General features: G+C 40.0%; 1 protein-coding gene across 1 annotated transcript; it reads left to right on the top strand.

Moving 5' to 3' along the window:
• Positions 1 to 10,798: 10,798 nt before the first annotated feature.
• On the top strand, positions 10,799 to 15,582 carry LOC121380983 (ganglioside GM2 activator-like). Its single transcript, XM_041510047.1, has 4 exons — positions 10,799 to 10,891; positions 12,426 to 12,580; positions 13,817 to 13,997; positions 15,379 to 15,582. The coding sequence occupies exons 1-4, from the start codon at positions 10,799 to 10,801 to the stop codon at positions 15,535 to 15,537; spliced, it is 588 nt and encodes a 195-aa protein (XP_041365981.1). The 3' UTR covers positions 15,538 to 15,582.
• The last annotated feature ends 1,491 nt before the right edge of the window (positions 15,583 to 17,073 follow it).

Genomic DNA, 17,073 nt, shown 5'->3' with positions numbered 1-17,073 from the left:
CTTTATTATTTAATTATCTACGGTTGGAAAATGAATGTTTGTTTAATTAGCAAGATAACATGAAAGTAATTTGTTAAATGACACTTTCGTGGCGCGGTTATCAAAGGAAAGTGATATAGTGTTTAGTCAGTGGCATCCTCCCCCCCGGGGGGGGGGGGGAAGAGACGTAGTTCGGTGGTAAAGCGATCGCCTGATACGTGATCGATCCATGATCGATCCCTGTCGGTTGAGCCCATTGGGTTATTTCTCATTCCAGCCAGTGCACCTGCGGCTGGTATATATCAAAGGCCGTGGTATGTGATGCCATGTCTATGTGATGGCGCATATAAAAGATCCGTTGTTACTAATAGAAAAATGTTGCGGGTTTCCTCTCTAAGACTATATAACAAAATTACCAAATGTTTGACATTCAATAGCCGATGATCAACAAATCAATGTGCTCTAGTGGTGTCGTTAACCACAACCAACTTCTTCGTCCCTCCCCCCACCCCCCACCCTATTCAAGAATGTGCACTAATCAACTGTCATTAAAGGGTTGTCTCAAAGGTGTATAAGCTCGCTTGACCTGTAGCGTGAACCAATGCCCCGTGACTGGAACATCAAAGGCCGTGGTATGTACTGTCTTATATGGAAAAGTGCATATAAGTTATCCATCGCTGCGTTATCGGAAGGTGTATCCTATATGGCAGCAGCGGGTTTCTTTTCTCTCTCTCTCTCTCTCTCTCTCTCTCTCTCTCTCTCTCTCTCCTCTCTCTCTCTCTCTCTCTCTCTCTCTCTCTCTCTCTCTCTCTCTCTCTCTCTCTCTCTCTCTCTCTCTCTCTCTCTCTCTCTCTCTCTTGTCCAAATGTTGAAACAAATATGTTAAACAAATAGCCATAGTAGTGTAAAATGTGCAATGATGCTAAATAAAATCCCCCCCCCCCCCCCCCATTTACGTGTCTCTATCCAATGACGGTCCAAGTACGTTTATCCCGGACACAGTAACTAGGCCAGGGAATGCGTTATCTAACTACTTACAGTACAAATACATTTCATTTCATTTCATTTCAACTTATTTTCGTGCTTATATCCAATTAAGGTTCAAGCACGCTGTCCTGTGCACACACCTCAGCTATCTGAACTGTCTGTCCAGGACAGTGAGTTGGTTATTAGTAGTTAGTGAGAGAGAAAAAAGTGTAGTGGGCTTACACCTACCCATTGAGTCGTTAAAAACTAGCTCTTGGTGGGAGCCGGTAGCGGGCTGCGAACCCTGTACCAACCAGCCGTATGTCCGATGGCTTAACCACGACACTACCCGAGTCCGGTATATAAATACAGCTGTGGAACTGTTAATCGGCTTTAGTTGAGTAAACGACGGATGTAAATACATCGAGTACTTGTAATTAGACGTTGTAATTAGAGACAATGCCCAAAGTAGATGAAATCTGAGGCATGTGAAGGAGCGCGAATGATCGCTGCCGCTCGCTAGACTCGTCTTTGAGCCTAACGTTAAAAAATAACGTTTGTTTTGTTTAACGGCACCACTAGAGCACATTGATTAATTAATCATCGGCTATTGGATGTCAAACATTTGGTAATTCTGACATATAGTCTTAGGGTGGTGCATATAAAAGATCCCTTGCCTCTAATGGAAAAAAAATAGCGGGTTTCCTATATATCAAAATCACCAAATGTTTGACATTCAATAGCTGATGAAAACTAAATCAATATGCTGTAGAGGTGTTGTCGAATAAAACAACCTTTAATTTTAACTTTTTTGAAGGGACTCTTTGATATGTTCGCCGGGTCATATCCGATACATTAGGGAACTCTTAGGGGATAACCCTACTGTGTTTATCGATTTGCGGACGTATATCGGTGGTTTTACTGTCGCAAATTTAGTTTTAAAACGGTAAATTTGCGACCGTAAAACCACCGATATACGTCCGCAAATCGGAAAACACATTAGGGTTATCCAACTTATCCCTATTCTAATTAAACTGTTTGCTGGTTGATTTTAAATAGGAAATTGTCACATTTTTAGTAAGAATAAGCATATAAACGTCACCAGCTGGTGACGTCATTAGGTAGCCCATTAACAGACGATGGGTGGTCGGACAGTTAGCGGCTCGAACATAGATGTGTAATTTGACATATTTAATCAGGTCTCGTGATTAGATAACGACTAATAAAGAATGACATGTTCATTTCTGACATAAAAACTTCTCAGTATTTAATGACTTCTGTACGTAATATGAACGCTACAGAAATTGTCTTTATGACGTCATTACAAAACAACCATGTTCTTTGCTTAACCTATGACGTATTTCTGCAAGAAAATTTGCGGTGATTTTACCATCTGAAATTTTTAGTGGAGATCCAATCAGATTCGTTCTTACAAATGTGTTGAATTAGAATTAACGATAAACGCCTCGTCTCGACAGACTAGTCGACAACCAATCTGATTAAAATTAGCTCCACTGCGTCTACCAGTAGATCTAACAGCATTGCGTGGACTCCCCTGTCCAGGTGACATTTCATCTATAAATAACAATTTAAATATCGACCAATTGCACTTCACCTTTTATAGCGTTATTCGGGAGCATACAAATTCTAAAAATATCGGGCGAGACTATTTATGCTATAGGCGAACTTGTTGGTCTATTTCAACATTGAAAAAACAGGGGTAAAATTGCAGTAATAAACTCTGGATTGTATACTAGTATAAACAGATGTTATGGCTAAACCATCACAGGTTTTTTTTTTTCATCTTGAAACTAATTTTATATAAAATTTTATATTGCAATTAGTTTCCGGCATACTTCGTAATTCACCTGAATCATTTCGTATACCCTCAGCATAATCCCGAATGTTTTCAAATTCTTTTCAAATCACTGGATTCCCAGTTTGTTTCGCTTGTGCACACTGCACGTCCTTTCGCGGCTCGACTTGGGGATCCTTCACTTCGTTGTTTTTGTCAGCGAAATGAAGTTTTCTACTGGGATGTATGCGGTCATTGGAACTGATTGAACGCTGGAACGCTTTTCGTTTCGACAGTCTGCACCACCAGGTTCGATTCTTTTTTAGCGAGACCCATTGCCTCCACGTCATTTCTCCGTCTGACTATGTTGACTTGTTTTTTTCGTGACTCGTATGACGGCCATTCTGCAGAACGCCACGGTTGTTCGCGTTTAGTCTCTACATGGCCGAGCCTGTCCTAGTAGCACTGGAAGATTGACCGCCCCACTCTAAGAAGAAACAGAAAGCGGGGTCGGCCCCTTCTACTCTTTTCTAAACTTCTAGACTTTACTTTGTTTTATTGTGATAGATCGGACTTTAAACTTTTAGACCTTCGTTCAAAACTTTATGTCGAAATTACTTTCTTTTTTTAATATTATTAAATAGTCCGATCCTCTTTTCTTTCTGTTATTTATTTTTGGACTGTCCTTCTAAAATGCTCCAAATTGTATAAATATTCGACCGAGCAGTCAATTCTTTTTATTTTTGGCTTGTAATTTTTTTCTCTTTTAAAAACAATTATTCTATTAACCTTTTTACTAATTGCTATTTTCAAAATTCTGCCCATTTTCAACACTACCCCCTCCCTCCCCCTCCCCCTACATTTTTTTTTTTTTTTTAAATTCTATTAACATTTTTACTAATTGCTATTTTCAAAATTCTGCCCATTTTCAACTCTACCCCCGGGACAAGCCCCTGGCTATCCAGAGACGGGCCCCGGGACGGACATGCTCGAAACTCTAGTGGTATATGAGCATGTAAAAAATATTCGCACTCGCACTAGCACTCAAATCACTGGCAGGTTTTGATTAGTCAAATGAAAGGTCAACTATACATGAGCTCCAACCGGCTGCTGTTAGATCCACATGTAATAGTGGAGCTAATTTTAATTAGATTGGTCGACAACAGTCTGAAAATTTGCGCTTGTGTATTATGTATACTAGCCGATGCGTCGTCTGTCCTGTCGGCGTTATAAACTCTTAGTGCATACCTATCAGTTACTAGAAACACAGAATCGATGGTCGAATCAGTAGTAGTCTGAAAATGTGCGACAAAACACAATACCTGACTCGACGATCTTGTCGACGATATAATACACAAACTCTGATAAGAACAATACTATATACATTAGTCATCAATCGACAATAACGCCGACCGGGTGACGCGACGGTGTTGCTGTTGTGATGTTGTCACGGTAACGTTGGTTTCCTCTCTCAATATCTGTGTGGTCCTTAACCATATGTCTGACGCCATATAACCGTAAATAAAATGTGTTGAGTGCGTTGTTAAATAAAACATTTCTTCTTTTTTTTTCTTTTTTTTCTTTTTTCTTTTTTGTCACAGTAAAATATGATTTGAATTTGTATTTAATCAGTTCATGTTTATTGGCGAAGGAGAGGGTGTTTTATATTATTTTGGATACCTTGTAGTTCTTGTGATAGATTGTCTTAATAGGCGTGTGGTTCCAGTTATTGCTCCACAAATGGTGTAACAAAGGCTGTGGTATGTACTGTCCTGTGTGTGGGATGGTGAATATAAAAGATCCCTTGCTGCTAATCGAAAAGAGTAGCCCAAGAAGTGGCGACAGCGGGTTTCCTCTCTCAATATCTGTGTGGTCCTTAACCACATATCCGACGCCATATAACCGTAAATAAAATGTGTTGAATGCGTCGTTAAATAAAACATTTCTTTCTTTAATAGGCGTTGCGGTGGAATTTTTACACGGGTAGGAAGGAACTTTCCTGGAATTTTTAGTATTTGTTCCAAAATAAAACTAATTCTCTAGTGTATTTTGGAATATTATTCTAGACAGTTGTTTGTTGGGGTTTTTTTTTTTTTTAAAAGCTACAAAACTTCACTCCCTCGGCGGGACGTAGCTAAAGCGTTCGCTTGATGGCGGTCGGGTTTGGGTCGATCCCTGTCCCGTTGGGCTATTTCTCTTTCCAGCCAGTGCACCAGATTGGCATATCAAAGGCCGTGGTATGTGCTATCGTGTCTGTTGGATGGTGCATATGAAAAATCCCTTGCACCTAGTGGGAAAATGTAGCGGATTTCCTCTCAAATTACCAAATGTTTGACATTCAATAACCGATGATTAATAAATCAATGTGCTCTAGTGGTGTCGTTAAACAAAACAAACTTTTTAACTGTCATCGCACAGACCCCCGCCCCCATCTCATATGACAATGCTTGTTAGTGTATTTTGTAAAATTCTAGACGGTTATTTGTTGCAAATATGGGGGGGGGGGGGGGGGGGGGGGGGGGGGTATTTTATAAGCTACACAACTTCACTCCCTAGAAATCTCCCTAACATTTGATTTGATCGATCTGTTGTTTGCCGTATCACTGTGAATAATCCAAATGTCAGCACTATATAACTGTAATTAAAATGTGTTGAGTGCGTCCTTAAATCAAACATTTCTTCCTCTTTTTTTTTTTCTCTTTTTTTTTTCTTTCTTTCTTCCCTTCACGCTGAATAAACATAGTGATAAACATAGTGATACTTTGTTATCACTTGTGTAACAATTAACTTTCAATTAAAAGCGCTGTTCACTGCTAAGAATAGCCGCGTTTTATCACTTCGCTACTTGCACAATACAGTGTAGTAATATGACGTGCGTTAAAAGATATCGATATGGAAATAATAGCATTTCGATGACGTGAATAAAACTGCCAAATGAAATATTAATCCGCTTTGTTAAGCGGAATACAGCAATCGAAAGAACGGCTGTCATAAAGTTGCTGCGTGTTTCTGATAACATTGGAAATTACGAATCCGCGGCTCAACAGTGTGCACATTAAAACGACTTTAAAATCAAACAAAAAACAAAGCATGGCGGAGCAGGAGGGGGCTGGGGGTTCTAGCCCCCCCCCCCCCCCGCCCTCCATTAATTCTTAATAATAAAAAAATATATTGGTAGTAAAACTTAAGGCAGAGATGAATTGTACTTGTACAATGCAGGACATAGCATTTCAGGACATCTATTTTTCAAATATTTTTACGGGGGAGCATACCGAACCTCCCCCATCCCCTCCATAAACTTTGCTTTGCGCCCTCGATGTCAGTCAGCCCCCTCAATGTCTACTTGCTTACGCCGCGCCTGAAAACCAAAGTGAATAACTAACAATAACAACGAAAAAGCCAACCCATCACCATTATTTAGGTTCAATTTCGCACTAGGTTGAACCGAAACGATGCTCAGTACTAATGCACTTTATACTAAATAGGATTTTAATAAATATGACAGTGATATTATTTGCAAGCGACGAATAAAGTCCTTGGGGACTATAAACGTTTTTCTAGATTATATTATTTGAAGCTTTAATATCAAGTGGGTATGTATCAGTGGTGTAGGCGGGGGGTGGGGGGGTCACGGGGTTATCCCCCCCCCCCCCCCCCCAATCAAACCTTTCTTTTTACTGTATTAAATTTTATAAAATCATACATACATAGTGTGAGTCTCTCTCCTCGTCGTTGGTATCTATATCTGTAAAATCATTTACTATCATTTATATATTCGCGGGGTTCTAATTTGTGTGGGCTAAACACTTAAGAATAGAGGAAAATATAGTGAATACAAATATAATTATTCTACTCAGTGAGTTCTACTCTGTCTTAATTGCTTTGCACCCAGAACGGGGTCGGACAAAAGAATTTCCTCTGAAAATCTGTGTGGTCCTTAACCATATGTCTGACGCCATATAACCGTACCTAAAATGTGTTGAGTGCGTCATTAAATAAAACATTTCTTTCTTTTTTTCCTTTGTGCTTACTGGAATCTGTTTCCCCTGTATTAGTGTTTGTAGTTTGTATTTTGTATACTGTGTACCCAGATGAGTTGTACAGTTGAAGGTCAACAAAGAAGTTGAACTGTATCTGAACATATGCGCACTCACAACTGACCGGCCTCGGTGGCGCAGTGGTTAAGTCATCGAACTACAGGCTGGTAAGTACAGGGTTCGCAGCCCGGTACCGGCTCCAACTCAGAGCGGGTTCTTAAGGGCTCAATGGGTAGGTGTAAGGCCACTACACCCTCTTCTCTCTCACTAACCACTAACCAACGAACAACTAACCCACTGTCCTGGATAGACAGCCCAGATAGCTGAGGTGTGTGCCCAGGACATCGTGCTTGAACCTTAATTGGATATAAGCACGAAAATAAGTTCAAATGAAATGAATCTGACAGCTGCCTGAGGAATGGTCATTAAAATGTTGCGTGTGTGCAAAGCAAATATTTACGCACGTTTATTTCGTGAATGCGGCCTCTGGTCATTATGTGTACTCATCCATTCCCTACGTCGTCCATTCACTTAGCACAGAGTGTGTTATTCATTCTCTAATTTATTGATACGTCTCCGGTGTGTACGCGTATTGTCTGCTCTCACTTAGCACGGTTCCGGGGAAACAGACAGAGTGTGAGGGTAGGGTCGAAACGCAATGCTACTAATAATAATACTAGAATCAGGACCGCTGCGTTGGGAGGCCAGGGGTGAACGCGGCACAGCCTCCCCCCGCATGTACGTGCGCATAAAATAAACACATACAATAATACAAACACGCATAAACACACAGAAAGACGCACAACACACGCAACACACAGTCATACATGTGCATACACGCACGCACGCACGCGCGTACACACTAGCGCACACACAGTCATACATGTGCATACATGCACACACACGCACAGACACACACACATTCATACAAATGCACATACACACACAATACACTCACACAATACACACTCACACAATACACACACATGTACACACACACGTACACACACACACACACACATACACATACTCAGACACACACACACACACGTACATACACAGAGACATACACGTACACACACACACAGACACACACACAAACACACACACAAACACACACGTACACACACACGTACGCGTACACACACACACGTACACACACACACACACAGACAATACACACAATTCGCAGATCCAAGCACGTTCCACTGTACCGTCCGATATGATCATTCTTGAATCAGACTCGCCCCCCCCCCCCCCCCCCCCACCCCCACCCCCTTATTTTGTCCGTTTTCTGCCCTTGCAATACATGTATTTAAACAAGTACAACAAGTTCAGCGATCCTTCCATTGTAAAGAAATTTAAGTACAATAGTGCAATTAATAATTCACTGATCTGTCTCAGTCCAGCGACTATTTGTATTACACAAATGTTTGTCGGTCACATCACTGATAGGTTATTCATCATCATCATCATCATCATCATCATCATTATTATTATTATTATTATTATTATTATTATTATTATTATTATTATTATTTACTCTCAGCATCCGACTTTAAAGGTACGGGAAAGAGATATGTTATCGACACCCCAGTACATTTTAAGCTACGGCAGCATAATATGTAAATTATTCTTTATTTGTATTTTCAACATAGACGCGGGTGCAAAGTGGCCTGGGGGGTTACTTTTGGCAATTATTTACTAGAATGACATTATTTTAGCAAGTTTCGATCACATATGACTTCTAAACATTGTTTCAGTGACCGGCCTCGGTGTCGTCGTGGTTAGGCCATCGGTCTATAGGCTGGTAGGTAATGGGTTCGGATCCCAGTCGAGGCATGGGATTTTTAATCCAAATACCGACTCCAAACCCTGAGTGAGTGCTCCACAAGGCTCAATGGGTAGGTGTAAACCACTTACACCGACCAGTGCTCCATAACTGGTTCAACAAAGGCCATGGTTTGTTGTATCCTGCCTGTGGGAAGCGTAAATAAAATATCCCTTGCTGCTTGTCGTAAAAGAGTAGCCTATGTGGCGACAGCGGGTTTTCTCTTTAAAAAAAAGTGAAAGAATGACCATATGTTTGACGTCCAATAGCCGATGATAAGATAAAAAAAAATCAATGTGCTCTAGTGGCGTCGTTAAATAAAACAAACTTTACTTTTTCATTTAACTTATCTTCGTGCTTATATCCAATTGAGGTTCAAGCACGCTGTCCTGGGCACACACCTCAGCTATCTGGGCTGTCTGTCCAGGACAGTGGGTTAGTTGTTAGTGGTTAGCGAAAGAGAAGGGCGTGTTGTGGTCTTACACCTACCAACTGAGTCGTTAAAACTGGCTCCGGGTGGGAGCTGGTACCGGGCTGCGAACCCTGTACCTACCAGTTTTATGTTCGATGGCCTAACCACGACACAACCGATGCCGGTTTATAACACAATCAGTGTAATAGCATTTCATTTCATTTCAACTTATTTTTGTGCTTATATCCAATTAAGATTCAAGCACGCTGTCCTGGGCACACACATCAGCTATCTAGGCTGTCTGTCCAGGGCAGTGGGAGAGTTGTTAGTTGTTTAGTGATTAGTGAGAGAGACGAGGGTGTAGTGATCTTACAACTACCCACTGAGCCCTTAAGAATTCGCTCTGGGTTGGAGCCGGTACCGGTCTGCGAACCCTGTACCTACCAGCCTGTAGTCCGATGGCTTAACCATTGCGCCACAGAGCCCGAAATAGCAATCCACCTGTCAGTTTTATACTGTTAAAGGAGAGAATGTCAAACATATCTACTGATCCTTAATTAATTGTGTTAAGTACACCTTTCGGTTGAAAACAACAGAACTCGATCAGACACAATTGGGAATCCATTGTGTCATCAGGGGATAAATTGTTCATCCATTTGTCATTGATACAACGGGATCAAACAAAACAAATAATTTACTGACATGGTACATTGGAAGTCGTTTAAGTGAATGACTTTCATGTTGAATTAAACAAAAAATGTTATTTGAGTCGCTACGATAATACGTAGCACACGACAACAGGCACGCCAAATTGTTTATAAATGGAGTAGTACAATCGAATACGACTGTCGAGGGAGCGGGCGTGTGCGGTCCTAAAAATGGACCACTTTGAATAATGATCGTGGGCGCTGACCTTTCACATCAAGTGATTCCCTAGATATTTTGTTATATATAATTTAGAGCCGAAATTCAGATCGTAGCAGATTACTGGTAGAGAGTACCGTTAGAACTCGGACAAATCTGATGCAAATCACAGAAACGTATTTGGTTTAGAAGTCCGCATTTTAGTGGTGTAGCAGAAGCCTAAAACACCTCACTCGGAATTTAGTGAAGAACATTGAACTCCACGAAAATAAAGGCGACGCCACACGTCCATTGTACGAGAATAACCGATTGTATGGCAGTCGATAAAATTGTAATGTTTATCTTGTCACAATCGGCTATTCTCGTGGCTGTGTGTTTACGAGGCACTCGTATCCGATCGTGTGGTAATGTTTGACAGAATAGTGTTATGATGCCCATCTCGAAGCGTGTATTTTAAACAAAAGTTATGACGAACCGAAAACTCGGTGCCAAAATGAGGTGTGTCATAGTCCCTAATCTAGAACTGAAAAGGCAGAAGAAGAGATAATAATAATAATAATAATAATAATAATAATAATAATAATAATAAATAAGCGAAATGAACATTTATCGGTACATTTCGTGAAGTTTTGCCATGTTTCGCGTTCGTGTGATGTAGATACAAGCACGGCGGAGAAGGCGAGGGGCAGCTGGGGGGGGGCTCTAGCCCCCCCCCCCCCCCCAATAATTCTGAATCAAAACTATTATTGGTAGTAAATTTTAATGAAGAAATGAATTTTACTTGTAGAATGCTGGAAATTACATGTCAGGACATTTAGTTTTCACAGTTTTACGGAGGAGCATACCCCCAAACACCCTAGAAACTTTGTTTTGCGTCCTCGATCTCAGTCAGCCCTCCTCCCCCCTCCCCACCAATGTCTACTTTCTTCAACCGTGCCTGCTATAACAAGTATAGTCGAAACGATATCGAAGAATGGGGTTTGATGTTAAGAAAATTAACGTTGAAGGTCTTTTCTAAATAGTTAAAGAATAAACATGTGCATGCGACTGTAGCTTTAATGTTGATTGTCTATTCTAAATGGTTAAATAGAGAATAACTAATTAATGTCGTACAATATCGGCTTTATCCTGAGAAGTTAAGAATGGGAAATTCCTCGAGGCTTGCTGAGCGAAATTTCCAATTCGGCCTGATCAGGATAAAGCCTGTATCATATGTAATTAACTATTTATTATTTGTATTCTGCAGTCCATAAAAATGAAGGGGAACAGCTATTATTCCTGTTATTCCAGCTACATTGTACGATGACCTAGAGGTATAAAAGTATAAGTATAAAAATATACCTGTGACTGCAGCTTTAATAATATTTTTTACAGTTATGGCTCCACCGGTTCACAGTTATCTGTGACGAATATGTGTGTGTTTTACGAATTGCCAGTGTGTAATTGTGTGGGTATTACTGCAGCTGGTGTACCCTCTGACACGACGTGTGATACTCACAGATAACTGACCAACATGGAGTCTGTCAACACACACCGAGCGTCAGGTGTCAAACAAATTTCACTTTTAGTTGCAATATGTCTCCTCTTGCTCATTTCACTTGTGACGGCTGCAGACAAAAGGACTCTAAAATTCCATCCTACAGACTGTAGTAAGTAAATTAAAATATCAAATTCGGACAGTGGTAATATTAAAGTTCTCACTTTGTACTGTAGTAATATAAAATTTATTACACATTTCTGAGTGAAATGACATAAAATTTGACATTTAAAAAAAAAAAAGTGTCTTATGTTTACATTTCTGATAATAATGACATCATATTGTACATTTCTAATAATGACATTCAATTTTACAATTCTGATAATGCCACCACATTGCTAATAATGACATATCATTTTAAATTTCGATAAGGACTACATTTTACGTTTCTTTGATACCATAATGTATTTCTGATGATGATGATAATAATAATAACAACATTACATTTTATATTTCTAATAATGGCATCGCATTTAACATTTGTTATAATTACATCTCATTTCTGATATCAGTGACATTACGTTTTACATTTCTGATAACACTGACATCACATTTTACATTTCTGGTAACAATGACATAACACTTTACAGTTCTAATAAAAATGACATCACACTTTACATTTGTAGTAACAATAACATGACACTTTACATTTCCAATAACAATGTCATCATATTTTACATTTCTGCTAACAATGACATCACACTTTATTTTTCTAATGACAATGACATCACATTTCATATTTCTAATAACAGTGGCATCACACTTTACATTTCTAATAAAATGACATCACATTTTACATTTCTAATAACAATGACATTACACTTTACATTTCTGATAACAATTGCCATCACACCTCACATTTATAACAACAATAACATCACATTTTACGTTTCTGATATGAATGATTTAACATTTTCATTGACATCATAACGTACCCCGTCTGTGACCTTACAGCCCCAGATAAGCTACACGAGGTGTTCAGTCTACCAGAAGCCCACATCAAGCCCGACCCTGTTGAGATCCCGGGGAACATCACGGCCTGGGGGTACATCCGCGTGAACAAGCCGATCGTTGGAAACATCTCCCTGGAACTCAAACTGAAGCGCTATCTCGGATTCTTCTGGTTATCTGTCCCTTGCTTAAAAAACATCGGTTCGTGGTATGTATAACAATTATTGTCCTCCTTACAATATGAAACAAAAAGAAATAAAAAATTAAGAGCTATAAGAAATAATCAGGCCTGTAAGGAAGCGATGGGCCTGTGCCCTCCCCCCCCCCCCCCCCCCTCACTCGCTGACGAAAACGTACGACTTTTTACCTACTCTATATAAAGGTAAACCTATGATTTGTGCTTCCTCCCCCCCCCCCCCCCCCCCACCACACACACTGTAGGCTCTGACCCCACCCACTAGAGATTGTGCCACCCACTCCCGATATCGTTCCAACGGGCCTGAAATATTCTTTAAATCTGAAATTGACCCTGTATTATTGTATCCAGGTTTACCGTTATTATTATTTCGTACCTACTTATTTCAAGATAGATACAGCCCATGAGCTAATGTCTGGGGTTGTTGGGGGGTATTGTTTAACATCACCACTAGAGCATATTTATTAATTTATCATCAACTATTTCCAGTATTGGATGTCAAACATTTGTTAATTATGCAGTATAGTCTTAGATAGGAAACCCGCTACATTTGTTTCCATTAGTAGCAAGGGATATTTTATATGCACCATCCCACAGACAGGATAGCACATACCACGGGCCTTTGATTTACCAGTCACGGTGCACTGGCTGGAACGATAAATAGCCTAAAGAGTCACCGAAGGGGATCGATCCTAGACCAATCGCGTATCAGGCTTGCTCTTTACTACTGGCCTACGCCCCGCCCCTATAGACCATGAATACGAAATACAAATACTCATGGCGCTAGAGATGCTTTGGTTGTAGGATCGAAGCCACTTGGTGGACCCATTATCTGATTGGGTTTTCCCAGTTCCAACCAGTGCTCCACGATTGGTATATCAAAAGCCTTGGTATGTGCTGTCCTGTATGTGAAAAAGAATTATCAAATACTTGACATCCAAAAAGCCAGTGATTAATAAATCAGTGTGCTCTACTGGTGTCGTTAGACAAAACAAACGTTAGCTTGTAACCACCCATGAAAGGGATGTTTATTTTAAAACCGTGTTAAAATATTTAGTTACAAGTGATCGCTTTGACATGTTCTGGCAATTCGTTTGTTCGTGTTTATCTTTCGTTTGTTGTTGAGGTGCTTGCGTTGCAGGATCAACCCACCTCGGTATATTCATTCAATGGGGGGGGGGGGGGGGGGGGGGGTCTCGTTAAACAAAACAAAACACTTTTATAAACCTTTGTTCTGTCTGCTTCCAGCACCTACCCTGACGTGTGTGAACTGCTTGAGGATCACTATAACGAGACTATAGGGTGTAATGAGAACTTACAGGCGCACGACATCCCGTGCACGTGTCCCTTCTTACCCGGCACCTACACCCTCAAACCAGAAATGTTTCAGATTCCACAACTCAAAGGTTTATGGGCCTCGTTGGCCAAGGTAGGTAGACTTCTGGGTTGTTGGTTTTTTTAAAAGAATTCAGCGCAAATTTAAAATAGTTTGTGGCAATCTGACGGTGATCATTAGATCCATATCCAGAATGGAATTGATTAACGACACCTCAGCAAAAGACAAACTTATTGTCGTGCTTATGTTCAATTAAGGTTCAAGCACACTGTCCTGGGCACACACACACACACACACACACACCTCAGCTATCTGGGCTGTCTGTCCAGGACAGTGAGTTAGTTGTTAATTGTTAGTGGTTAGTGAGAGAGAGAAGAGGGTGTAGTGGCCTTACACCTACCCATCGATTCGCTAAAACTCGCTCTGGGTGGGAGTGGGTGGGAGCCGGTACCGGGCTGCGAACCCTGTACCTACCAGCCTTATGTTCGATGGCTTAACCACGACGCCACCGAGGCCGGTTAATAACAACAAACGCGGCTGTTGTGTGTTAATCCAAGTTCAATGATGATCAACATCAATGTAAAGTTAAAAGATTGTTTTGACACCACTAGAGCACGTTGATTAATTAATCATCGCTATTGGATATCAAACATCAAATTTGGTCATTCTGACAAGTAGTCATCAGAGGAAACCCGCTACATTCATGGGCGTACATAGGATTTTGAAAAGGCGGGTTCAAAAATAGATTGCAGAGATATTGGGCATATATTTCTATGTTGAGTTTTGAAAAGGGGGCTTCCAAAATAGATTGCAGAGATATTGGGCATATATTTCTATGTTGAGTAAATATAATAATGTCAGATATCAATGTCAGATATATTAAATTACCCCCCCCCCCCCCCCCCCCCCATGTACGCCCATGACATTTTTTTTCTAATCCAGCAAGGGATCTTTCATATGCACTTTCCCACAGACAGGAAATCGCATACATGTACCACGGTTTTTGACCATTTGTGGTGCACTGGTTGGAACGAGAAAAACAATAATCAGTTGAATGGATCCACCGAGGTAGTTCGATCTGTAGATGAAAGAGTCACATTTGTGAAATATACAGCTAAGCAGTGGTTAAGTGAAGTATTGAAAGTCACAAAAATTAAAGATATTATTCTCCATGTTTTTAGTAATAAAAATTCTTCTATATCTCTTCAAGATATTAACATAATATAAAGGCATTTTTAAAAACGTTTCTTAGTTACAATTCGTAAACCACATATCCACAAATCTATTACTAAAACCACACTCAATTTAACTATATTTTTTACGAGAAGTTGCTATACGATGTTATTCGTATTTATTTCCTTTGGCTCGTGTATTACCAAATGTTTGACATCCAATAGCCGATGATTAATAAATCAATGTGCTCTTGTGATGTCGTTAAACAAAATCCACTTTACTTTACTTTGTTTTTATTCAGGGCGACTACAAGGCAGACGTTCGCCTACGAGACACTGACAGTAACGAGGTGATCGCCTGTCAACACATCGAGTTCAGTCTCACCAACGGCTTCGTGCCCACGGTCTCGCCAACTGACAAACCAAAGTGTACGAACATTCTCGACTGTCTGTTTGGTTAAATCGTCTCACCCTGCACAGAGGCGGATCCACGATGGGGACATGGGGACCCGCCATCCTCACCCTCAAATATTTTCAAGGGCCTTTTTCTGGATTTTTATTATTATTATTATTATTTTAATATTCATTGGATGCCCGTTTTCACGTGTTAATAACTTTGTACTCGTGTCCTTTTTTTCCCTTAGTCCTCTCGCAAAATGTTTTCTGGATCTGCCCCTGATCCTGACAACTCTTGTCCTTTTATTTTTTTCTTTAATGACGCGTTCAAGACACATTTTTTAATTACGGATATATATCGTCGGACATATTCTCATAAAAACCTCGGAGATAATTAGAGAGGAAACCCGCTACCTCCACTCCATGGGCTACATTTTCTTATTAATTAGCAGCGAGGGATATTTTAGATGCATTATCCCACAGACAGGATAATACATACCACGGCCTTTGTTAAACTAGTTGTGGAGCACTGGCCAGAACGAGAAACAGCCCAATGGGCCCACAGATGAAGATCGATCATAAACTGACCGCGCATCAGACAAGCGCTTTACAACTTCTTCAGTTATTACTTTGGGAGAGGGGCTGTACTATTTATATTTATGGGTCGTAATTTGGTTGATTCCTGTCACGGGGATCCTATAATACTCGTAACTGAATAAAACACGATTATCCAAATATCTCTCCTAACTGTATATCTATTAGATATCTCTGTAACGGGCAGTCCAATACCCGCGTGGCTCGGTTCTAGGTATATCAGAGATAAGATTTTATATAAAGTATAAGTAATATAGCACGTTTAGTTCACTAGAAAACACAACAAAAACACAATACACTTTGGAATCTGTATTAATACTACGCTGACAAATGTACTGCCGAAGTAGTTAATTAACAACAACAATATAATAACAACCCAGAACTAATCACTTAATTAGTTAATCACTAGGTGTCTAGTTTACACAATATTCTAATCACTTCACCGTGACACAACACACACACGTGTGATAATTGAGAAACGCTGCCAGGGGAACTTAATTAATAAAGGAATTACAACTCTATTCCTAACTGGTTAATTTTTAATTAACCCTTAACTACTCATTCAGTAACCTTGTAATACAGAATTAATACTGGTACTTATCACAATAAAGACAATAACCTACAGTTTACCTAGGTCCTCTAGGATGACTGGTTAAGCTTTAATAATTTTTAGAACAATGAATCCTACAGTTTACTTCGTCAGATTACCGGAAACACCGTCTAAATAATATTGGTATAATACAGTATTAAAATATTTAAATTCACATCAATCACATCAAGGTTATACAACAGAGCAGAAAAATATATTTACCAGTCCAAACGGACTAACGTTCCCTGGAAGCCTTCCTTTTGTTTCTCCCCGATATCTTTAAATCCTATCTATTTATTACAAATCCGATTATAGCCTTGGGGCACATCGCGGTACCGAATACCTACAAGTCATATTTCCACAGCGACCAAGACGGCAATTTTCTCTTAGATGGCCAGACTTACTGTCGCCTAGTCGC

This window comes from Gigantopelta aegis, chromosome 2 (assembly GCF_016097555.1).
Source record: "Gigantopelta aegis isolate Gae_Host chromosome 2, Gae_host_genome, whole genome shotgun sequence".
Classification (NCBI taxonomy): domain Eukaryota; kingdom Metazoa; phylum Mollusca; class Gastropoda; order Neomphalida; family Peltospiridae; genus Gigantopelta; species Gigantopelta aegis.
This window is presented reverse-complemented; position numbering and strand designations above follow the sequence as displayed.

Coding starts and splice junctions, on each gene's coding strand:
- LOC121380983 (XM_041510047.1), top strand. CDS start 10,799: ATGTCTACTTTCTTCAACCGTGCCTGCTATAACAAGTATAGTCGAAAC. Junction 10,892..12,425: donor TAAGAAAATTAACGTTGAAG/GTCTTTTCTAAA, acceptor GCCCACATCAAG/CCCGACCCTGTTGAGATCCC. Junction 13,998..15,378: donor TATGGGCCTCGTTGGCCAAG/GTAGGTAGACTT, acceptor GTTTTTATTCAG/GGCGACTACAAGGCAGACGT.